The 25,288-nt window shown below is 43.3% G+C and overlaps 1 protein-coding gene across 1 annotated transcript in view; it reads right to left on the bottom strand.

Annotated features, from left to right (window-relative positions):
• Positions 1 to 25,288, bottom strand: part of TRIM37 (tripartite motif containing 37) — a 211,563-nt gene that overhangs the window by 35,848 nt on the left and 150,427 nt on the right. The window contains 1 exon segment of the mRNA XM_088449534.1: positions 18,721 to 19,026. Coding sequence (XP_088305660.1) covers positions 18,721 to 19,026 — 306 coding nt within the window.

Here is a 25,288-nt window from a genome sequence, read left to right as displayed (position 1 = left end):
TATCTCAGTCACCGATGGTTCCCTGCTACAAATGTATGGGACATGCCGATATATATGCAAGACATATCGACATCAGCTGTAGGGCAGATGCAATATGCCTGTGAACGACGTTGTTCACAGACATCGTCTGTACAAACCCGCCATTGCACATCGCCCGTTCGCTGACGATATATCAGTCAGTGTGTTCCCAACATAAGTCAGGTACTAAATAGACTATTCTCCTTATAACAGTCACCCTCCCTAATTTTACTTATATATGAAAACTTCATGAACACCAGGTTCTTACCTACGGTGTATGCCTTCTCTTTACTAAAATGGATCTTCTTTCAAATGAATTATATGCTCTGTGTTTTGCTGAAATAAAGTGTTGAATAATCTAGCTGTTAAACATACTGTAGGTCTCATACCCACTGGGGATTTACTTGGGTTTTTATTGACATAAAACACCATAAATGTAAACACTATTTACAAGCATTTTAGAACTGAAACTTCCCAATGTGGAACACATGACATTCAAAATGCACTACCTTAACACAAATAAAATACCAATAGGTATGGCAACATGATTTCTAGCACCAAAATCCTTTGATAGCGTCATTCCACATTTTTTACTTTTGGTTTCCCAATGTTCATTGCACTCGTTTACTTAATGAGACATTATAGCTGACTACAAATCTTGAACTTTTAAGTATTTATCTCATGTAGTTTTAGTTATAAGGGTCATGTAAAAAAAGAATCTCAACAGGCCAGGGTTAAGATAGAATAAAAAAAAAACAATTTGTTCAGAACATATGATGCTTTCATTTTATGTACAGTATACACTATTGCAATCAAATTTCTTTGTAAAATGATAATTTAGTTAATATTATAAATCAAAATAAAGTGTTTTGACACATTTAAAAGCAAGAAGTCCAGGGCTCTGGTGTTGGTGGGGACTGGGCCTTGCATGCATTTGTCAAAACAATTCACTCTGATTAAGAATATTACCCAAACTAATTTATCAGTAATTTTTTTTTTTTTTTAAATTTCTCAATTTATAATATAATGCATTATTAAATGTTGCGGTCTTCAAGAAATGACAGGTAATTAAACCACTTTAAGGAAGAAATAAAAAATTAAAGATTAAGTACCACACCTGAAAAATGATCAACAATTTAAATTTTTTTTATATTTGGAATATAGTTTAAAATCAGAAATATTCACATATTACTATAAATATAAATTAATATAAAAGATCCCCTTCAGATCACAGCTTGAAATTTCGTACGGACAAATAACAAAAGTTTTAGAAAATTTATAAACCAAGGTTTAGGGTTTTTTTTTAAATCTCTTTTTAATGATTTGATCTAGTGACCTTGAAATGTTGTTTGTTGCCTGTTATGTCGCAATCTCAAGAAAATTTGTTTTTTATTCTTGTATTTTTACAAATGTGGATTTTTTTACATTTTGAAACGCTTATAATTCAAAAACTGCTTGATATATTAAAAAAAGCAATTTGAAACACTTTCCAATAGTTCTAAATGTGCGCAGAGTATAAACATTACATATATGTTAAGGTAACTTGCACTGGAATGACCCGGGCATTAATATATGTAAAAAGGAAAGTTATGAGAAAACTCACCTTGGTTAACTCTATTTCTTCGAAGTCCATAGGGTCCACAGGGAGACATTAGGATGTAGGTGGGACCTGGAGGCCCTGACACCAACAGCAAAGCTTTTCAATCCCAGGATACTCTGGTCCTTACCCCTATACCCCGACCACAGCCTGAGGGCACTTCAGTTTTGTTAACAAGCCCAAGGAGGAAGCAGGATAGGACAGAAGGAAGACTGGTACACTGAGGAATCGCACACTCACACAGAGAAGGAAACAAGTGACCAGGAGAAGAAAACCCATAGAAGCTAGGACCCTATGGAGTTCGAAGAGAGAGAGAGTTAACCAAGGTAAGTTTTACCATAACTCTCATTTTCTTCTTCAGGGTCCATAGGACTCCACAGGGAGACATTGGGGATGTCCCAAAGCAGTTCAAGGGTGGGAACGCTCCTGAGCTGATAGGAGAACCCTACCTACGCTCTAAGGAAGCATCCTGAGAGACAAATGTATCAAAGGCATAAAACCTTAGAAAGATAAGGACAGAAGACCAGGTGGCCACCTTGCATAGCGGTTCAGCTGAGGCGCCATGCCGGACTGCCTACGAGGGACCCACAGAGCGAGTAGAATGAGCAGAGGACTGTAGTCGGCACAGGAAGGCCAGTCTGCATGTAAGCCTCTGAGATAGTCGTGCAAATCCATCAGGCCAGATTCTGTCTGTTAGCTGGCCATCCCTTATTGTGGAATCCATATAGGACAAAGAGTGAGTCTGATTTCCTGATGGAGCAGTACGGTCCACGTAGATCTTTAGAGCACGAACCACATCCAAAGAGGCCTCACCTGTCGAGAGGTCTGGTGAATTAAAGGCTTGAACCACAATGTGGAAGCGAGAAACCACCTTGGGAATGAAGCCCGGGCGTGTTCTAAAAACAGCCCTGTCCTAATGAAATATCAAAAAGGGGGAGCGACATGAAAGCACCCCTAAATCCGATACCCTACGGGCAGATGCTATAGCCAGAAGAAACAAAGTCTTTGCAGTGAGTCATTTGACATCCACTGATTTCAGGGGTTTGCTTGGAGCACCACTGACAAATCCCATGAAGCCACAAGAGGGACAAAGGGAGGTTGTATTTTTAAAACACCCTGCATGAAGGTGTGATCATCCGGTATACTGTAGGAGCAATTCTGCTACAGACAAAGCAGAGACCTGCACTTTCAGAGATGCTAGGCGGTGGCCTAGATCCAATCCAGCTTGAAGAAAGGAAAGAATTCTAGAAACCTTAAAGACCTGAGGGTCATAGTTTCTTGGAGGACACCATTGCAAATATGTATGCCATATTCTGTGGTAAATCCTGGATGAGGCAGATTTATGTGCTTTTAGCATGGTCTGGACAACAGAGCTGGGAAAAAGCCTTAGCCTTTAGGAGGGATGTCTCAAGAGCCAAGCCATTAAAGACAGACGGGTTAGGTCCGGATGTAGACACAGCACGGACCACATCCAAAAAGGCCTAAAACCATTCTCCTGCATGCACGTTGTGACGGCTGGGGAAATCCACCTTCCAATTGAGAATCCCTGGGATGAACACTGCAGAGATAGCTGGGAGCTTGCGTTCAGCCCAAGTGAGAATGCGGGACAATTCTGTCATTGCTCACTGACTTCGAGTGCCCCCCTTGGTGACTGAGGTAGGCTACAGCCGTGGCGATGTCAGACTGTACTTGTACTGGCCTATTTTCCAGAATATTCTGAGCCAGAATGAGAGCTCTGTAGATGGTTTGAAGTTCTAAGATGTTGATTGGCAATACTGCCTCGACTGGAGACCATCGGCCCTGAAAGGACTGCTGGCTGGTTACTGCGCCCCACTCTCAGAGGCTTGTATCTGTGTTGAGGAGAGCCCAGTCCAGGATCCAAAAGGGATGACCCTGGTTCAAATGGGGAGTCTGTAGCCACCAGGCTAGGGAGAGGTGAACCTCTGGGAGGAGGCTCATCGTCTGGGATTAGAGCAGATGGGGTAGCCCGTTCCACCTGGAAAGGATCAGGTGTTGGAGAGGCCTGGAGTGAAACTGGGTGAACTCCACCATGTCGAAGGTGGACACCATTGATCCCAAGGCCTGCATTGCGGAGTGAATTGACACTCAGTGATTGTGAAGCAGTCTGCGTGTAGTCTATGCTGTAGTGCTGAAATCTTGTCTGCAGTTAGGAAGATTCTCTGAACTCGAGAGTCCAGGAGGTCTCCCAAATGAACAGTCCTTTGAGAGGGTGTCAGGGAAGACTTTCCAGTTGATCTGCCAAGCGTGCATTGGTAGAAAGGCAATGGTTACCTGCAAATGGCTGTGAAGAGTCTCTGGGGAGCTTGCCAACAGCAAGAGATCATCTAAATAAGGGAGCAATCTGATCCCTTGACAATGAAGAGAGGCCGTCATAATTGCCATGATCTTGGTAATGATCTGAGGGGCCTTTCAGAGGCCAAACGGCAGAGCCTGGAATTGGTAATGTTGCTGCAGAGTAGCAAACCAGAGATATTGTTGATGAGCAGGCGCTATAGGTACATGTAGGTAAGCATTCTGAATGTCTAGGGATACCATAAAATCTCCAGGCTCCATAGCTAGGATAATAGAACGGAGGGTTTCCATATGAAACCTGGGCACCCTGATAAACTTGATCAGAGATTTGAGGTTGAGGATAGGCCGATGAGACCCATTGGGCTTCTGAACTAAGAAAAGGGTAGAATAATAGCCCTTGCCCCGTTATGAGGAGGGGACTCGAATTATTACTCCTGATTTCAATAAGGACTGAATGGCTTTTTGGAGCAGCAGGGCCTTCATCTCTAATGTGAAATATGTAGGACAGCTGTTCCCTCGAAGCATCACGGGGAAAAAGCATATTCTACGGCCTCTGCCCAACTCTAAATGGCTTTTGCCACCCAGAACGTAGCCCTAGTAGGACGAGTAATAACTCCTGTAAGAGAGTAGTATATAGATTTATGACAAGCTTCTATACATCTATCTGTGATCTCCTTCAAGGACATTGCAGTATGAATTGGCAAGGTGGCATTTTTAACCAGACGTGTTACATGAGAATCCACCGTTGGGGGAACTTCCTTTCAGTAACTGGAAGTGGGTAAAAGGAACTGCACCATTTTGGAATTTGAAACCTTGAAACCTTTTCCCGGGCATATTCCAAGTTTCACTCATGTGATCAGATAGCTGGTCAGAGTGAGGAAACTCTGGTAAAACAACCTTTTGTCACTTAAAAAGTGCATGTTTTTTCTTAGAAGAGGATGAACCCACTCCTATTTGTAGAATAGTTTTTACAGCTCTCACAACAACAGCTATATTTAGTTTAGAGGGTGGTTCCTCTTCTCCTGAGACGAAGTCTGAGTGAGAGAGATCTGCGTCTTCTGCCTCCCCAGATGATATCTCAGAATCAGATAACTGAGTGGATTGGGAAGATATCATAGTAAATTTAGTAAGCTTAGTAGGTAAAGATTTATCTTATTGCAGCATTTGCTGAAATGCCGTAGCTGTATTAGCCAAACTCTGTACTGAGGTAGACAGTACGTCTATCCATGGGGGAGGCAAAAAATTTGCAGGGGGTACCTGCTGTGGCTCTCCCATAGGTGGAGCTACCACGGGGACTGCTACTTGGTCCACAAGTTTTGCCAGCATTTGTGAAAAGGCCACCCAGGGTGGGTCCTGAGGGAGAAACACAGGGGCTGAGGGACCTGGGGCTGTGTAATAATTAATACAGAAACCATTCTGAATTAGGTCCTCTGTGGCTAAGCCCGCAGAGCAGGACTTACAAGATATCTGAGTAGTAGGAGCAGCATCAGGCTGCTTGTATTCTTTCCTCTGAGAGACACAGTCACGAGAATAGAATACACAGTATGATACAGTGCAATGAACACCTTGCAGCATGTGTAATATGGCACAATGTAGTGTGCAACCGCGCTATATAGTATGTGATAGTCCTCACACTTAAATAGCAGATGTGAGGTACAATGAACCCTCAATACCTCAGTATGTCAGGGTATAGTAGAAAAAAGGGACAGGTATAAACTGACAGTATAGGAAATAGAGATTAGCGGTAGCATAAATCACATACAATTACATGTCTGCAATGGGCACTAAAATCAACTATACAGATCACAGTGGCTGGTAGGATATAGTGCTGTATAAACTGGCCCGTGGGAGAGGTATCAGGGAGACTGGACCCAGCGATTCCCGAAGACCTGCTTGCCGTGCGTCTCTGAGGGGACGGAGGGTGAGGAGGAGCAACTCAGGGAACACAAAGACCGCAGTGGAATGGCGTCCTGAGCTGGGGGAGGGGCTTCAGGGAGAGCGCCTTATTCCCTGGCTGACGTTAACCACGGGTCCCCTGGCCTTTATAATATGCCTCTGCACCAGTATCGTTATGCCCTGGTGGACTAGTAGAGTAGTGGGCAAGCCAGTGTCCACATCAGCGCCTCCGGTCTGTCTCCTGAGACCAGAGCAAAGACTGCACTAAGACGCGGGTCCCCGCGAACGGGGTTCCGCCTTACCGGTTTCGTGGATTCCGGGCTTCCAGAGAGCCTGCTAGCTAGTCACTCTCGGAGCCCCGCCGGGAGTATCTAGCACAGGCTTGGTGTCACGGCGCTGCGGGGGGGGGTTAAGGGGTGGCAGCACAGAGGCCCGGAGAACAGTCTTGCTGCTCGCCCATTTGGTAATAAAATCAAAAGTAAATAAAATCATAAAATTAAAGCTTGGGCTGCTAAATGCAGGTAACACGGGAGAGAACATCACTGAATAATACTGAAGAGTGTCACGAAGGGAAAGGTCACTGAGGAGTATCACGTAGAGAATGTCACTGAGGAGTATCACGTAGAAAATGTCACTGAAAGTGTCACGAAGAGGATACACTGGAGGAGAACACGCAGAGGATTCACTGGAGTAGAATGCTAAAGGCAAAACTCTGATGACGTACTGAGTACACATACTGGTGATCCAGACGCAGGGGAAGCACTCTAGTAGAATACTTGATATCAGTACACGGATGATGTACTGAGGGCCTGATTCAGACCCGGTCGCAAGCACTCTCAACCAGGTCGATGGTGGCCCACAGCGCATGACGGAGCCGGCTCCGTCATGCGCAAGCCCCAGCTAGCGACGAGCAATCCGTCGCTCCGGGTCTCGCACCAAAGGGGGCGAGCTGTCGATGTTGAGTGAAAGCTCGCCCCCTGTGGTGGGCGGGCCAGGGAGGTGGCTGCCCAAACGGAGGCATTCCCGAGGGAACGCTTGCTGTTTGGGGGCGGCTCCACTGACATCATGAGTGATGTCAGTGGAGAGCTTCCGGCTCTGTTAGAGCTGAAAGTTCTCAGGGGCTTGCGATGAACGAGACCCTACCACAAGGGTCTCGTCGCAAGCCCGATGGTCGCGATGGTCTTGACCATCGTGACCATCATCAGGTCCGCTCGCTATAGCTGTGGGTGGTCACCCACAGCTATACGAGCGGCCAAGAGGACGCTCCAAAAAGCCCGGCCCTGATTCAGAGCGAGCGGGTTTGAATCAGGCCCTGAGTACACTCACTGGTGATCCAGACACAAGGGTAGCACTGTAGTAGAATACTTGAAATTAGTACACGGATGAAGTACTGAGTACTGGTGATTATCACTGAAGAGTAACACTGGTGAGTTGCACTCTTAATTATCACTGAAGAATAACATTGGTGATTAACACTGTGGAATCTCACTGAGAAATAGTACTGCAGAGAATCACAGAATATCACAGGAGAATGTTCGCAGAGTAGCACTGAAGTAGATCACTGGAGATCAGCACACAGGAATAGCACTGCAGTAAATTACTGGAGATCAGCACACAGGAATAGCACTGCAGTAAATCACTGGAAGCATTCAGCGTGGAGCCTGCTACGATGCTAGTAACAGCAGCTTCTAGGTGTAGACAAGAGTTGAAGAAGCAACTTCCTGCTTCCTGGAGTCCAGCTATATACACTAAGGTTGGAGGAGAGAGTCAGTGAGAACTGACAAGGCTACCATTGGATAAGAGACCGATCAGGTGATACAGACAACATGGCTCGCCCATGACCACCGCTGCAAGAACTCCAATATGGAGGATCGCATGGAAGTCACCTGAGCCCCAAAGAGAATACTCAGCATGTCACCCACCGCCACATCGGACGTCTGACTGCGCTGTCAGTCAGGGGAAGCCGGCACTGCGGTAAGTTACAGCCGATCCAAAGCTGAATCCTGACAGCTATGTCACACTGAGTGTGAAGAACTGAATGATGCGGATAGAGAGTTGGAGGGATTTAATGAGGAGTGGGATGAGCGGTGAGCGTGGGAGGGATCTAATGAGTAACGAGAACTGGTACCTGCTGCTGCAATCCTCAGCTGCCAATCATGGACATTGGAACATATTGACAGCTGGGTGGATTGGGAAAATAGTGGTGCAGCAGTGTAAAAGGCCCTGGGGAGACCACTGCTCAATTCCTTATTACCAAAGTGAAAAATGAAAAACACAGTTTGATTATTGTGGACCTGGAAGTTTCTTTATGAAGGCCAGTCTGCCAATAACATTCTCAAAATGCAAATAAACATCCAGACTTCTCCACCCTTATTAATAATTGGTGTTCAAACACTTCACCTCCATTGAATAGTTCTAGAACTACAGTATAATACCTCAACTTGGCTTCATTCTTTCTATTCCTACCATCAATATTCACAATATCCACTAGTCAGTTATCAGTGGATATTCATGCTTTTTTGGATTGTTATACATATAAAATTATTTAAAAAAAAATTTTCTCTGAAGTAAAATTATCTTACATATTTCTGCACATTGTTTTATTTTATGAAGGTAATAAATAAAAATGAACCACCACTCCTAAAAAAGCCAGAGTATATGAGCTCTAAAGGCAATAGCACACTATGAGGGCTTCTGAATCATGCTGCCCATCCTCACACTTCCTCCAAATCGGACTGCCTGTAACCTAAATATAACAATTTATACTGGTTGGCATCCTACCATTCCTTTAAACCAGGGGTGGGCAATAAGCAGCCCCCCAGCTGTTTTAAAACTACACATCCCAGCATGCCCTGCCACAGTTTTGCTATTTGGCCATGCTAAAATTGTTCCAAGACATGCTGGGATGTGTAGTTCAATAGCAACCGGAGGGCCACTTATTGTCCACCCTTGCTTTAAACGCTCTATGGCATTTACAATTGTAGAGGACACATCACTGGGGTTTCTTGTTCCCTCTTGGAACAAACTGCAATTTTGGTTTTACAGTACTATGTTGAGGTTCATTATTCCAAGCTCACCATGTTCTTGCATACAAAATTATGCCACCATTATGACTAACACTACTATCTAAACTAAGCTGCCTCAGGGTGTTCTACTACAACATGAAACTTAATAGAAAATTTGACTAAAACAAATGCAGTTAACACCTTCAAACTTGAAACTGTCAATTTTGGTAAATTACGCTATAAAATCACACTCACACATCATAAACCCATTCTGTAGTTTCCTAGGCACCCAACAGACCTTAAAAAAATCATACAGCTTCTAACTTAAATAATAAAAATTTTCACAATGTAATCTCATGAATGACAGTAGTATAAAACATACACCGATCAGTCACCACATTAAAACCACTGACAGGTGAAGTGAATTACATTGATAATCTCAACAACAATGGCACCTGTCAAGCAGCAAGGGAACAATCAGTTCTTGAACTTGGTCAGATCCCACAGAAGAGGAACTGTAGCACAAATTGCTGAAAAAGCTCATTCTGGCTAGGATAGAAAGGTGTCAAAACATACAGTGCATTGCAGCTTGCTGCGATTGGGGATGCATAGCTGCAGACCGGTCAGAGTGTCCATGCTAATCCCTGCCCACTGCCAAAAGTGCCTACAATGGGCACATGAGCCTCAGAACTGGGCCATGAAGCAATAGGTAGATGGTGGCCTGGTCTGATGAATCACTTTTTCTTTTACATCATGTGTACAGCCAGCTGTGTGTGCATTGTTAACCTGAAGAAGAGAGGACACCAGGAAGTACTATGGGGAAGAAAGCAAGCTGTTGGAGGCAGTGTAATGCTCTGGGCAATGTTCTGCTGGGAAACCTTGGGTCTTAGCGTTCATGTGGATGTTACTTTGACACGCACTAACTACCTAAATAATGTTGCAGACAAGTACTCCCCTTCAGATCAACAGCATTTCCTTATGGCAGTGGCCTCTTCCCGCAGCATAATGTGCCTTGCAAACATTGTTCAGGAATGGTTTATAAACTTGACAGAGTTCAAGGTGTTCCCCCATATCAAGCATCTGTAGAATTTGCTGGAAAAACAAGTCCAAGCCATGGAGGCCCCACCTCGCAACTTACAGGACTTAAAGGATCTGCTGCTAACGTCTTAGTGCCAGATATCACAGGACACCTTTAGCGGTGTGGTGGAGTCATGCAGTGACGGGTTAGAGCTGTTTTGGCAGCACAAGGAGAACCTACACAATATGAGGCAGGTGGTTTGTAAGGATATAGCCAATCAGTGAATACATGTACTCATATTACAGTACTGATTATTGTAATGTAGTATTAGATCAGACTTAATACAAAAGGTTGAATGTGTACACCAGACAGATTTTAAAAAAACAACAGTTTTTACCACCAGAATGAAATTTTATATTTTGGTTTATTATGCTGCTTTATTTATTATCTCTAGCTATCTACCCATTTTAACTTTTTTTATCCCCATAGTGCTTTTACTAAATTAAATCCCCACTACCAACAAAATAAAAGGGATATAAAGTCATTTTTAACATTCTGCATCCTCATTCATTAGAAAGTGTAAATAAATAGAAATCTGTATATTTTTAGATTTGTTTAAAATACGTTGTTTTTTTCATAAAAGGATATAAAAATGGAAAAAATATGCAGCCATGCACCTGCATGATTGTAGTTGATGTAAAGTGTCTTTATCAACTTGAAGCCACAAAACTGAAATTTCAATGTGAATAGAAACCAGCTAAAAATAATTCTGCTTTTTATTGGATGAGGGAGGAACATTGTAGCCAAGACAAATGTTAAAAATGGCCTAAAAAGTCTGTTGTCACTAGCAACTCGTTTTTGATATATGAAAAACGCAGTGTCTTCTTTGTGAATGCTAAAAGCCAACTGTTCATTTGAATAATTAGCCTTCTAAAATAAAAAAAAGAACTTACAGCAATAATGAGCATTTAAATTTGACATTTATATGAACTTTTAAATTTTTAACATGCTAACTGGAAAAATCTAAAAAGAGGAATATAATACCACTCCATATACAGAATTCTCTTATAGCAAAATATTGCTAAATTCCGAAAAATTGTGACTAAAAAACATTTGTTACAGTATATTGGGTGCAAATAAATAAACACAATAAAAAAAAAAAGTACGTACTAAAAAATGTATATTGGCTCTTAAGAGAAAAACCTATGGAGGCTCACTGGACTTCTTTTGATGCCAGAAGTCTAGAATTCTGCAAGCTAGGATCATCAAGAGATACATCAATCCTGTGAACACATTTTTCTTTAAATTAAGAGTAAATATTTCAGCTTTTAATTTTGAGCTCATAAAAACAGTGTTTTTTTCAAATTCTGTTTTACAATTATAGGACCAGATCACTTGGTTTTTATCCTCTGATGAAACGGTCATATTTACTGTTGGAGAAACGCGCAAGCTCTCGCTAATACCGCCGCTTGGACTTCACTTCTGGTCACCAACTGTAGCCACTTAAGACAGGGGAGCTTTCCAGGACTGGGGGAGGGAAAAACGTGGATATTGGCCGAGTGACACAATTGCTGTACTTCATAAAGACGCATGGCTTTGGGGTAAGAACGCAGTCATCCCCCGTACAAGCCCTAATTTCAACTGCGGTAACTCTGCAAAGGAACATTTAAGAGAGGTTGAGCATAGCGCCGGGCGCTTTACGATACAGAGCAGGTGCTCAACCTCTTATTAACATCACGGACAGGTTAATACATGCAATTATTGCTGGCACCATGCAAGGATCGAGCATAGTGCATGCAAGAGCAGCGCTCTCCTCTGTGTAAAGCATTCAGCGAAAAAAGAGAAACGTGCATTTAAAATTTAAAGGCACATACACATATATATATTGAAGTCCAATCACATAATACCTGGAAGCTCTGGGCCAGATTCAGAGCCGGACGCTATTTGCGCTCGCTCGTTCAGAAAAAAGGGCCGGATATTTAAATTGAGCGCTCGCTCTTTGCGGTCTGTTGACTCCTCTATGTCTGAGCTATCGAACGAAACATGCGCTCGCTATTTTGTAAAGACGCCCCCTGGCCGCTCGCATCCTACGTCATCTCCCCTATTTATTTGATTAATCGAGTACATCGAAAGGTGTGTGAACTGCTTGCAGTGCTTGTGGTAGGATTTTCCTACCGCAATCATGCGAACAGTTCAGGCTAAGAAACAACCAAGTGACGTGGCCGATGACGCTGCTTTGTTAATTATGCACACCCTTAAAACACCCGTTTTGACCGTTTGGCACGCCTGCGTTCGGATCACCACTCCCCGTTTTCAAGCACCTTCCCCTGTTACCACCCACAAACGCCTCATCCTGTCACTTAAATTAGCAGGCACTCGCTATTTTACGAGCGCTCGATTTCCAACCGCAATGACTGGTTGGCGCATGCGCATTACGACCCATACGCATGCGCAGATGTGCGAACATCGCTCGGAGCGAACGAGCGGACGCTTACGAGCGGCTCTGAATCAGGCCCTCTGTCCAAATAATTTCTACTAAGGACTATCACAGTTAATAACTGAAGGGTCGGTGACAAGTAGTGGTAATATGTGTGTGAGTGTACAGTGATTTTATTTATGCTTGTGGTTTTAATAAATTTGATATCCTTGATATATGGTATGATGGTTGATATTAAATGCGCTTCCTAAAGTGGAAGATCCCACTATCATCTTTTCTTATACACTTGGTAGAGAACCTATGCCCCCTGACATAGGCCTGGCTGGACCTCCAGACACCAGTGTATTGCTTGGGTCATCGTAAAATCCACTACCGCACTATAATGATTTTGGGATAATTGTAGCGGAGTTTGATAGTATGTGTGTAATAAACACACACAAATACCTATACACACGCTCAGAGACCTCTGTGGGCTAAAGTGAACAACTGAATACCTCCTCTTTAATACACTCTAATTAGCCAATGATATGGCAGCAACTCAATGCATAAAAACATGCAAACATTGTCAAGAGGTTAATTATTCCTCTGACCAAACACCAGAATGTGGAAGAAATGTGAGCTAATAGACTGACCATGGAATGACTATTGGTGCCAGATGATTTGGTTTGAGTATCGCAGAATGTGCTTATCTCCTTGTACTCTCGTCTACAGATTTTGGTGTGAAAAACAAAATACATCCAGTGAGTGATATATTCTGTGGGTGAAAATGCATTCCTTATAAAAGAGTGGAAAGAGGCGAATCATCAAACTGGGTAAGCTGATAGCAAGGTGACCGTTGCAAAAAAACCACTACCCAAAACTTGGTTGTTTTACAACATTGGTAAGCATAAACAGTAGAAATTACACAATATTTGCACAGTTACAGATGTGTCCTGCTACATCTTTGCTCCATACGGAGTCGCATCGTAACGTACTGAAGCACTGGAAAACTGGAGAGTGTAGTACAAGTTTCTTCCCAGCAGATGTCGCTTTTCTTAAACTGCACTGCGCATGCGTAAAAAAAAAAAAAAGACAATACAATGTCTGTATTACCGCCAGCTCATTTGTTGACTGAACCTGTCATTCGGTACGCTACAGATGTTATCAATTGAGAGCTGAAATTGAGTGTGTAATAAAAGGATTAAATCATTTGGAGTGCACACTTTTGAAAAACAATTTATACATGCTTTCTTCCATCAATATTACAGTGCTAGATACATGCACACCTCATTTTAGAAAAGTCAGTGCCAGTCCATGCGATGTACTACATTGTTTTGCTTAGAAGTGCGGCACTCACACAGTGATAACATGCCTTAGAAATGAACAGATGGGTTTGAAGCGCACTGTATAAAACCCATCAAGTCTACAAGTCTTAGCCCAGAAAGAGGTATCTTTAAATTACAAACTGACTGTGCGTTTTATGCAGCACGCTTGCGGCAATGTCGACACTACTGTGCCACTAGAAGTTTGTACATGTCGTTACTCAACACATAGCTGTAAGTGCTGGTCGCTGCGGCACTGCAGAAAGTGGTGTGCGGCGCTCACATACTGTAGTGATTTCATGTCTTCGAAGCTAGTAGTGGGGTCTCTCTGGATTACAAACTATGCGTTTTGTGCTGCACACTTGCAGCACTGTCAGCGCTGTCCCTGCTGTGGCTATCGGCTCCGGGGGCTGCACGTGGGATCTCACGATGCTTGTGTGATCCCGTGAATGCCCAGTAGAGCCGGCCGGAAGTTAGACAGTGTATCAGCACTAGGCTGATGCGCTGTATTTTCAGCCAGGGATCGCCGGAGGGGGGAGTTTTCACTCCCCCGCACTGGCCGATGAGATGTTCATACATCTCATCGTTAGTGCTTCCTGCTTCGTCTTGGCAAGAAGCTTATACAACATGTTGCTACTCGACACATAGCCGTAAGTGCCGGTCACTGTGGCACTGCAGAAGTGGTGTGCTGGTGATTTCATGTCTTAGAAACTAGTAGTGGGGTCTGAGTGAAAGAGGGGTCTCTGGGTTACAAAGTGACTGTGCGTTTTATGCTGCACATTTACGCCACTGTCGGCGCTGTCCCTGCTGTGGCGGCTGTCGGCTCCGGGGACTGCACGTGGGATCTCACGAGCATTGCAAGATCCCACATGCAGTCAGCAGCCGCTGCAGCAGGGACTGCGCCGACAGTGCCACAAGTGTGCAGCATAAAACGCACAGTCAGTTTGTAATCCAGAGAGACACCTTCTTCGCTCACACCCCACTACTAGTTTCTAAGACAATCTCCATCTCTCGACAGGTAGGGTTTGATTGTGCGGGAATACATAGTACTGCACTAGACTAAAGTAGGAAGTGGAGACCTCTATCAATATTTCAAAGAGGAACTCATTGGCATCAAAATAAAAGAGAATTGATTAAATTAATATGCTAGAGAATTACAGTTATAAAAAACACCTCCGGAACCACCTAGATCAGTGATGGAACACAAAGTGCGACTTTCGGGAAAGACTGTGGAACACAACTCAACTTCCGGACCGGCAGTGGAACAAACGTGACATGAAGTTGGAGACCACACGGTAAGCAGCAATTTCTGGCAGAGCAGCATAAATAAGGAGATCAGGACGAGCACAGCATCCACACTTGAAAAAGATATTTTAATCCCGAACACGTTGCGTTGGCGCTGTGTTGCATAACCTAGTACTTGGATTAAGTTTCTCCCCCTCTTTTGAACCTTCCCCCCCTTTGGTTGTTAAGTGGTGTGAAGCCAATCTGGTCTTGGAACCGGACATTGGACAGTTATGACATTATTTGCACACACCTCCAACCATCCAATGAATATATTTTTTTAAACTTTTTATTGTAATTCTTCATGTCAATTTTATTTATCACATAATAAATGTATTTTATCCCTTCATTAAATCCTAATACTTTGTGACTTGGGGAGAAAATATTGTGACAAATATTGTGTAAAAATACTCTATATCCTTCATGAACAGAGTGCTGTCATATACTCACTTACCTGATGGTAACATTGGTAAGCAGAAAAACATCTATGAATGCACAGCACATCGAACCTTCAAGTGGATGGGCTACAGCAGCAGAATACTATACCAGGATCAATTCCTGTCAGCAAACTAAGGCTAGAGTGGGCACATGCTCACCAAAACTGGATAGTAGTAAATTGGAAAAGTGTTGCCCTTACTGCCAAATCTTGATTTCTGCTGCAACATACAGATGGTTGGTCAGGATTTGATTTAAATAAACAAGAATCCATAATCCTTTTGTCAACGTTTCAGGTTTGTGATCATGGTGTAATGGTGTTGGGAATGTTTTCTTTAGTCCCTTCAACACCAATAAAGCATTAATAGCCACAGCCTACCCAAGTATATTGTTGATGACCACATACATCTTTTTATGGCCATAACCTACCCGCCTTCTAATTGTTACTTACAGCAGTGCGACGCATCATGCAACAGAGCACAGGTCATCTTAAGCTGGTTCCCTTAATATGACAATAAATTTAATGTACTCCAATGGCTTCCAGTGTTACTAAATATGAATCCCATAGAGCACCTTTGGGATGTACTGTAGTGGAAAGAGAGATAACCAGCATAAATGTGCAGCCAACAGATCAGCAACAATAGTGTGATGCTATCATGTCAACATGGACCAGGCTGATCTGGGGCAACGCAGCAAAGTGAAACTTTTGTTCTATTAAATAAATTGACAATTTATTGAGGACTTTCTATTCCAAACTGAGCAGCAACAGCAGAAGACATCACATCCATAAGATGTCTGGAAAAGGGGTGAAACGAGGTCCCAGGCCCTGCGTGCCACACATTTGTAGTACTACACATCCTATCATCTGGATTACCACACGTCACTTAGCCGTGCTATGCTGTGATCATTGTCTAATACACAGTCAGTAAAATGTTTCCATTCAGCTGCATTTAGCTCTGGAGCAAATCTAGCTGAAGATTCCTCATATCTCCCCATGTCTATTGAAGACAAAACTCCTCCCCTTTGCTTTAGGGTAGATATGTGAACTACCAGCACTTGGAAATGTAGACAGTCCATAATGAAGATAAGGATCATGCAGATTTAGGGAAGTAAGGGAGTCTTGCTTCTTCATAGTGTGAATAGACTTCATAGACTCCATATGGTATTAAGTGATTAGTGTCCAGATCATTACAAAATATGAAATTCTGCAACCCACAGAACACTGCAGGCTGAAGAGACATTGATACAGTTTTGGCTCAAGCCTCCATCTCCTTCTTGAAAGACTGAAAAGGTTACCTATAAGTACTGGAGCCATGCTGCATAGAAAACAGGTTTCCAAGCCAATATCTGCTTGATTCCCTGAAGTGCTGTTGAGTAGAAGAGACAGGGAAGCCACTTCTCTTAGAATTGAGGTAAATAATAAGATTTGCCATGATAATCTTTTAAATAATTTATTCAAGTTCATCTCAAAAGGAGAAAAAGGGTTTTCAATTAGGAAGAATAACCAAATATGTTGTTGGTCTGCCACCCATGGATGAAGCCAGAGAGCGCTTTCCTTGTGATCACAGCTGACACTATACTTCTGACAAATGGTGTCATTGGGACTAATCACAGAGGAAGTATACAGTATGCCTTTTCTCAGGTCAATGAAATTCTGTTAATTTTCTCCCATACATACTTGTGTAGAGGATCAGCCCACACTAAGCTGAAACTGTACCAGAAACCAGAAGATTTCCAGAGGAAATATAAAGTGACTTGAAACAGCTTTCCATTTTTGCTATCCAAAGGATCTTTTAATGGGCAAAAAATTGAATAAGAAATAGTAGTCCTGGCCTAAAGACTGCACTGATAATCACTCCCAACAATGCACCCCAGAACTGCAGTGCGAACTTTGCCCAGCGGGGATGCAAACACCCACAAGGTACAGTTTTAATAAAGTAAATATATTTTTAAAAATACTTGATCGCATCATGGAAATTAACTGCAAAAGAATAACCTTAAAAAACAAAAACTTTTCAGCAGGCTGAGCAGTGGCTGATATTGCCTGAAGAATAGTCTGCACAAAGATCTACTTCCCAATTTTCAGACAAAGGCTCCACAAGCATGGTGATGAGACTTGCTGCTATTCGATTCTTCAACAAACTTTGAGAAGTAAGTAACTAATAAAATGTAGAAAGCGCCTCTAAGTTTGGGGCTCACCTAGTATGGGTGCGATTCAGATTTAATCGAATGAGCTCATACTCCGTGACAGCAGACTATTCCAAAAACAGTGCCAACGACTGGCGGCTTTCACAATCTTAGCTTATCTACAACTAGGAGTCTAAATGATATAGCCCTTTTGCACTAAAACTGCAAAAACAGGATTTGCACTGTAATTTGTTAAAAATAAAAGTTGGGCAAATCGAGGATTAATTTTCACCACAACATAAACCATCCATATAACGTAATTTATGACATCTTATGGACATGAATATATTTCTTTAAGCTTGTGCACTACTGAGCTAAAGAATATAACAACATCAGTATAACAATGTCAGAGATGGGCATAATGAGGAGCAGTTGAAAACGTGCTTGAACAATATGTTCTCTATGCATGGCCCTAAACCAGGATCGGCAGTGCCAGATTCCGATGAGAGCAAGAAACTTTAGTTTAAAGATCCTGGCAACACGACTGCAGTATTCAAACGTAGGTTCACAGCACCAGTATTAGTGCCCTAAATCAAAATCAGAGACCAATACTCCTTAATATTTGATTTAGTGTTACTCAATGGGGGGTATCCTATAACCTGCAGTCATTTGGCGAACTGAAAAAAAACTGGCATTCATCACCATAGCCCGTTGGTCATTATGAGGTTATCAAATTATAGATCGTTGTTTTCGTGCACAAAAAAATTACCGTTACATAGGATTAGTGAAAAGCCAAGGACCTATGTACATTCATGGCAGTGGTCGCCTAAAAAAAAAAACATTACTTACCTGTTTTTTTTAAATGCGTGCATCAAGGCTAATGGATAGCTCCGTCGGTGGTAATTAGCCGCAGCAAATTGAAAAATCCATGGACGCAGCTCGGAGCAGTAATGCATGCATTACCATAATAGTGCTATCGCAGCTGCTACCATGTTAGCAATACCGTCGGACTTTGAATCCCCCAGTATGTATTTTACCTTTGTATTTAATTATGAAAAATCAAATTTTTGTGTTTTGATGTCCTTTAGAGTACTGGCATTTTTCAGGGAAGCGGAAAGGCATATATGCACTTGGCTTGATAAGAACATGACCCCTGAAGATAGACTATAAGCAGTAATTTCAATTACAATTTCTTAAGAAGGTATTAAGTTCTTAAATATCTAGACCATCAGTAAAGTCTTCAAAGCTTGCAAAATTATACAACATCATACATGCAGATTTAAACTTACTGTTTCTCACATAACAGCTTGCAAGAGAAGATTTCCGGAGTAACTCCATTCCAAGCTCTTGCAACTTACTACACCCTTCTCCACCGCTCATTGCCAAAGAATCCAACTCCCCAGTATTACTGGTTTGACTGTCATTGGCCCCAGCACTACTGCTTCTGACTTCACATATTTGGCTCTTCACAGCAGAGAGTTTGCTGCGCACCTCAAGCACCTGTGACTTGTACCTCTTTAGCATTTTTAAATCTGGAGAGACACGCCAAGATGCCTGCTGTGTGCGTGTGTCCCTTTCTTTGCGGGAACAGGATGCTGAAAATAAAAAAAGCAAAGTAATAAAACAATTCAATATGCTAATGTTAAATAATTTACAATGTGCGACATATACATTTCAGCTGTATCTTATAAATAGAGAACATGATCTTCCAATAAGATAACAAGATATTTCCTAACATTAGTGGAGGACAGCATTAGTACAGAAAATGACCTACCTTAACTCTCTAATTTTCCTTAAACTATAGAAGGGCTTTTGAGAACAAACACTCATACTTTATTAAGACGATGCCCTGACGAGGTACGATTTGCCAGCTCCCTCCAATGAGCTGTCAGATATGCAACCATTGGGGTTCCCCCTAGCCCCATGGCAGCCCATACTACCCGAAAAGAACGTCTAGTTTAAGGCTCAGTTTAAGACTAATTTACCCAGCTCGCTGCATCAGTACTGGACTTACAACTTATGACAGTGACCGTCCTTGTAGCCTGATACTTTGGTTTTCAGATGGGGATCTAACTGTAGTATATGATAAAAAATAAACTAGGTGTTGTGTCAAGCAAACTAGTCAGAGCCTCTAATCCTCCTGTCAGGAACCCCCCACACAGGTCCCTCTCCTACTCTAACAATGCTCCCGATTCTGATGCTCGCACCTCAGACTCCATTTCTTAGGACCTTCCATATCCTAGGCCTCCAGGACACTCCTGTTATGCTCCTGAATCTGACATTCGCAGCCAGGCCAATGTACTGGTGTGCCCCGTCATGCCGTCAGAGATGCTGACTGCTGGAGGAAGAGCAGACACCCACTTGAAGGAGGGATCTAGTACCACTGGAGTCATCCTGATAGGAGCCGCAATCATCAGTGACCCAACAGGTAGGTTCTTGGCATTGGAAACAGTGAGACTGTAAAGATTCACTGATGACCAATCTGAGGCCAAGACAGCTAACCATTTGGAGCATTCTGTCACGATTCCCCATGCCACTCACCCCACCCCACTCGCAGAGGTTTATATTAGCTGTTGCGAGCAGAGAGCAGTCATAGGCCAGGAGAACTTCAAGTAACAGGTCCTGTTGCTGTAAGAAACCTGCCCCAGGAGGAGGATCTTCAGACAAGGACAAGCTATTTGTGAGGTGAAGCAGTCTGAAGGCACTGAAGTCCCAGAACAGCAGGGGATTCTCTCACAAAATGGTTTAATAAAAACTAAGCCCCCTATTAAATCCATCTCATTTACAATTCCCTCAACCTCCTTATCACTGCCACCTGGCTTTCCTCTTTTGATATCTCCAGTTCTGCTACTCTAATATACCACCAGACATGAAGACTAATAAGGCGGAGGTGTGAGCCTACTAAGCTTTATCTGCTGCACCTTACAAGTCATTCTCCCTGAGCCCTCTTTTTCCTTCTAATACTTTGAGGTACACTTCATTCATATATTCTAATCAGTCCAATTTTATGTAAAGGCATATATCGTCTTCCTGGTCCTGCCTCCCAATTTGCTTGATAAATATAACCAATACCCATCTTTTCTTCCTCACTTGATTAACTCCTAATAAATGGCTTACTCCAACCAGCCTTTGTACAACCCCATTCATCTCTACACTAGAATCTGCTGTACTGGCTCACCTCCCCTTTCCAATCAACCCTAATTTTTATTTTTAGTTACCTGAAGCTCTCCTCCTCTCTTCTTCCTCTACCATTTGGGGTCCCCCATGTGTCTGTTCTCATCAATCTACCCATTTTATACCTCCTCCCGTCAAGAACAAGTAAGCTCTTGTGATCTCCGCTACTGCCTATATGCCGACAACATTTGCTCTGTCCTCTCCTGACATACAAACGTTATGTCAAACTTCACATGTCCAGAACAGAACTCAGTCTTCCTTCTAGTATAATTACCCACCTACCCTTCACCATTGACAAACACTACAATCCTCTGTTCCTTATATCCACAGGCTGGTAGAGATGCTTTACTCCTCCCTCTCTCCTTCAATCCCCACATCCAGCCCCTTTCCAAAACTTATCATACAAAACTGGCAAGATTAGACCACCTCACCTCTGACACTACTGTAACTATTTAAACACTATCATCATCTCTCACCTCTATAACGTCTTGTCCGGCCTACTACTCATCCACATCTCCCCACTTATCCTCAACCCCAAGACAAGAATGACGACTTTTACTGAATTGCTTCTGCCTACTATCTCTGCCAAACACTCATCTACAAAGCCACTTTACATGCAGATGAACCCGCAGACGCACAGAGAACATAGGCATGCTGCACATCAATTTAATCAGCAGAAGATGCTTGTGCTAGCTATTCGCATCACTGTGAATAAGACGCATTTGAAGATAAACAGTTGCATGAAAGACACTTGGCGCTACCAGTCACGCCACGGCATGGCGCGATTAGAAGGGCTGTTTAACGCACAAGGAGGCTAGGTGTATGTGGATACATCTGTATATTACAACATATGAATCCAAAGTGGAAGCGTAAGTGGGGGAACATATTATTTAAGTGGAGAAAAGCGTTAAATAGGTTTCTGACATAGGTCCAAGAGAATTTATAAATAGAAATTACCTTTGTGCTTGGCAGTCATTACAAAACAACTGGAGAGGATATGTAGAATAGCTATTCTACAGGGAAATGTACAGAAACAATGTTAGCAGGGCCTGATTAACAATGAGCTTGAAAAAGTCCAAAGTGTTGGACAAAACTAGCTGCTGCCTTGCTTACCTTCACGTTGTCCAGATTAAGCTCAAGAGGCTTTCCTTCCCACCAAACACCCTGAATTGAGGTTTGCGATTCACTAAGACGCGGCGTATCTGCTGATCCTGACACACTGCATGCCTTAGTGCTAACTGCTACATCACTTGATACCACTACTATAGCCAGCGGGACCCTGCAGTGAGTGAGCTGCAGGACATTTGAGGTCCGGGACAGATCCAACACAGAGTTGTTACAGAGCGCTACAACAACACAGGACCACTAATGCCCCTTTCAGACATACGACCTGGGAAAATTCCTGCTCAGACCCGGGAATTTCTCCTGTGCAAATTCCCGGGTATTTGGTTGAGACCCCCCTTTCACACTATAGCTTCTACCCGGGAAATTCCCAGGTAGCACCATTCAGACATACTGTAAGCTTTTAATATTACCTGCCTCTCCTCTGTCCTTACTAGCCAATCCCCTCTCCAGCTGCCGCTGATGTCATCACGCAGCAGGCAGCCGACCAATCAAAATGCAGCCATTATAAAAATTAATAAAATATTTATATTATTACCTATCTGCCCTGGTGGTCCAGCAGGAGTGTGGGTGGTCCAGCAGGAGTGTGGGTGGCCCGCTGTGGCAGAGACCCGCCGGGGGTCTCCAGCACTGGCGGGTGTCCCCGCGTCCGGCTGGGGTTCTCTGCGCCTGAGGACCCGCCCATGGTCGCTGACTCGGTTGTCAGCGCCACAGCCACCTGCACAGGGGGAGGTGAGCAGCAGCGCTGAACATCCTATAAGACGCTCTACGCTGCCAATGTAAAAGCTGCTTGGTGCAGCCCGGGAGAGAAATTCCCGGGTAGCACCATTCAGACATAAGCAGGGTAATTTCCCGGGACTTAAGTCAAGGGAAATTCCCTGTTCGATTGAAGGGTCGGCAACCCGGGAACGTGTTCTTTCAGACATACGCGGCAACCCGGGAATTTGGCTGAGGCAGGCCAATTCCCGGGATTCTTGGGATGTCTGAAAGGGGTATAACAAAGTCTTTTGGTGTTGGAAGGAATTTATTAAAGCAGTCGGTGCTTATGAGAGTTACCTTCCTCTTTGTTTCCTAGCACATGTTACACACTGACATTAAGCAGCCCATTGACATTTTACATGAACCTGTTACTCCTTATCCGGTCTATACTTATAGATTCATCTGCCTCATTTATACATATCGAGCCGGACTTTTATTCACTACCATTTTTATGGTTCATATTTCATGTTGTATGTATGGTTTATGCGTCATTATTTTATGCTAGTTCATTGTATGATCAGCAGTGCTGATTCAATGTATATTCCACACTGAACACAGATACATTTTTGCAGTGACTAGTCAGTTGTTTTTACTGTGTAGCAAAATATCTTTATTGTTATACTATGTCAATTGGTGGCTGTTTCTATCCAGTGTAGTTTTTTTTCTTTTTCATGTGTATTCTTTGTGGAGTTGGCAATTTTTCTCCTTCACTAATTGCAGCAGGCTGTTTCAGCACATTGGTAGTTTCAGGCGCTAGAGAGACTTTATTCCCTGATTAACAATGAGGCAAATGGGACTACAGCTCCAGGCCGCCACATAAAAATAGGCCCATTATCATGTTAGTATGATGATAACCAGTTGGCCAGTTGGCCTCCCGGTCCGGCTAAAAATCAAAAGTATTAAAATTGTATTTTGCTCACATAATGATGAATTTTTTCTACTATTAAGTATTTAAGGAGACATTGGCGCTGATAATGTAGGAGGTGTACACCCACAGGGCACTGGCCACGCCCACACAGCACTGGTCACAGCTCCTCTGCATCTCACAATAGGCCCTTGATATTTTCAGTCCAATGCCCATATGGTCCTTAATCTATACCTCCTAACTTTATTGATCCGGTGATAGGGTCTTGTTCGCATGTCCGAAAAAGAGGCGCTGTCTTGTGGAGAACGCTGTACCCATGAGCCACTTCCCGTTTTTGACATGCTGGGGGCAAGCCCAGCATTTTGAAAGCCGCTGGGCATGTCCCCAGCTCCTCTCTCCTGTGAAGACGGCATGCTCACGGCATCTATTCATTGCTTGCTTGCTCAGAGCAGTGGGATAGATGGCAACCTCTTAACATCCCCCACCACAGGACATTGCAGCCCGTAGGTGGGACAGTGCCCAAAAAGCAGGACTGTCCCGCAAAATATGTATGCTTAATCTGGCTCTGAATGTCATCACTCAACATTTGTTTTCTAAAGCTACAGTATACTAGAAGTCACCACAGTCCCCTGCATCTCACCAGAGACTCCTGCTTCTTACTACTGCCCCCTGCATTTCACCACAGCATCCTATATTTCACCACACGTCCGTGCTTCTCACTCTTGCCACTGGTTCCTACCACAGCCTCCTGCATCTCACCACAACCTCCTGTTTCTCACTCCTGCCCCGTGTCACCAAACCCCCCTTGCAGCTGGCTGGGGCCCGGCCACTGGGTTGTGCTGGGAAGGACACCTGTGCATCTTTCCTCAGCCTCCGTGTGCACCCCTCCCCGGCAGCTAAACATGGAGATGAGCAATGTCCTCTTTGCACAATGTACCCTGTAATTCCTGGTTTTCCAGTTGAGCTTCCTCGCTGTGGTACCCCTGTTCGAGAACAGCACTGACTTCCATGGGAGGTGCCTCCTGTTCACGATGGCATGTGGCTGAGCAGAAACAATACACTGGAGAGGGAGCATTTCACGGTGGAGTGGTGGTGGCCGGAGTCAGTCAGTTCAGTGTAGTGATGGACATCGGAATCCGATTGTTACTAATCATCAATGGTTTTTTTCTGATGGTAGTGTTTTTACAATTTGATGGTGGCAGTTCGATGCTTGCCACCATTGAATGGAAATCACTTGATGGTGTTCCAATGGATGTTTACTTTTTTAATCTCTATTAGCTATGCCTCCCCTGGCTCCATCCTGGGGTAAGGTGTCTGCATCAGGGCATCTTCATGGGTTCGTTGGAGGATGTCTCTCATTCTGTCTGCCTCAGACGTGACCCCTGCTCAGTCCTTGACTCCCTCCTCTTTCTATGCTGCTGCTAAGCAACAGGGCACATTGCTATCTGATTGTTTTTCACTGTCTCATAGAGCCAATCAGAGCGTAGAACTCGCAAATGCAGCAGCAGTCAACCGCACACACAGCACAACAGTTTTTTCTGTGACTTGTTTCAGTAAAATCATCAGTGCTCTGCTCCGTTTTGCCACAGATGAATCGTTCATACATCTAAACCTTCATGAAAACGTCATCAAAATCCGTCCAGTGGTTCAAGAGATTAACCCGAACGAACAGACAGATCCCTAAACTGGGGACTTTACTTTATACATAAATGTGCACAATATATTATATTATATATATACACACACACACACCCATATATATATATATATATATATATATATATAAAGAAACTACCATGTATTGTGACATTAATTGGCCTACTTACAGTCATGATTTCAGCTGCAATCTCGGTGTAGACCTCTAGAAGCTGAAAGGTTTCTCAGTATTGTAACAAAAAGAAAAATTAATTTAACATTTATATAGCAAATATAAATAC

The sequence above is a fragment of the Taudactylus pleione genome, unplaced genomic scaffold (assembly GCF_031769625.1).
Source record: "Taudactylus pleione unplaced genomic scaffold, aTauple2 ptg000487l, whole genome shotgun sequence".
NCBI lineage: Eukaryota > Metazoa > Chordata > Amphibia > Anura > Myobatrachidae > Taudactylus > Taudactylus pleione.
This window is presented reverse-complemented; position numbering and strand designations above follow the sequence as displayed.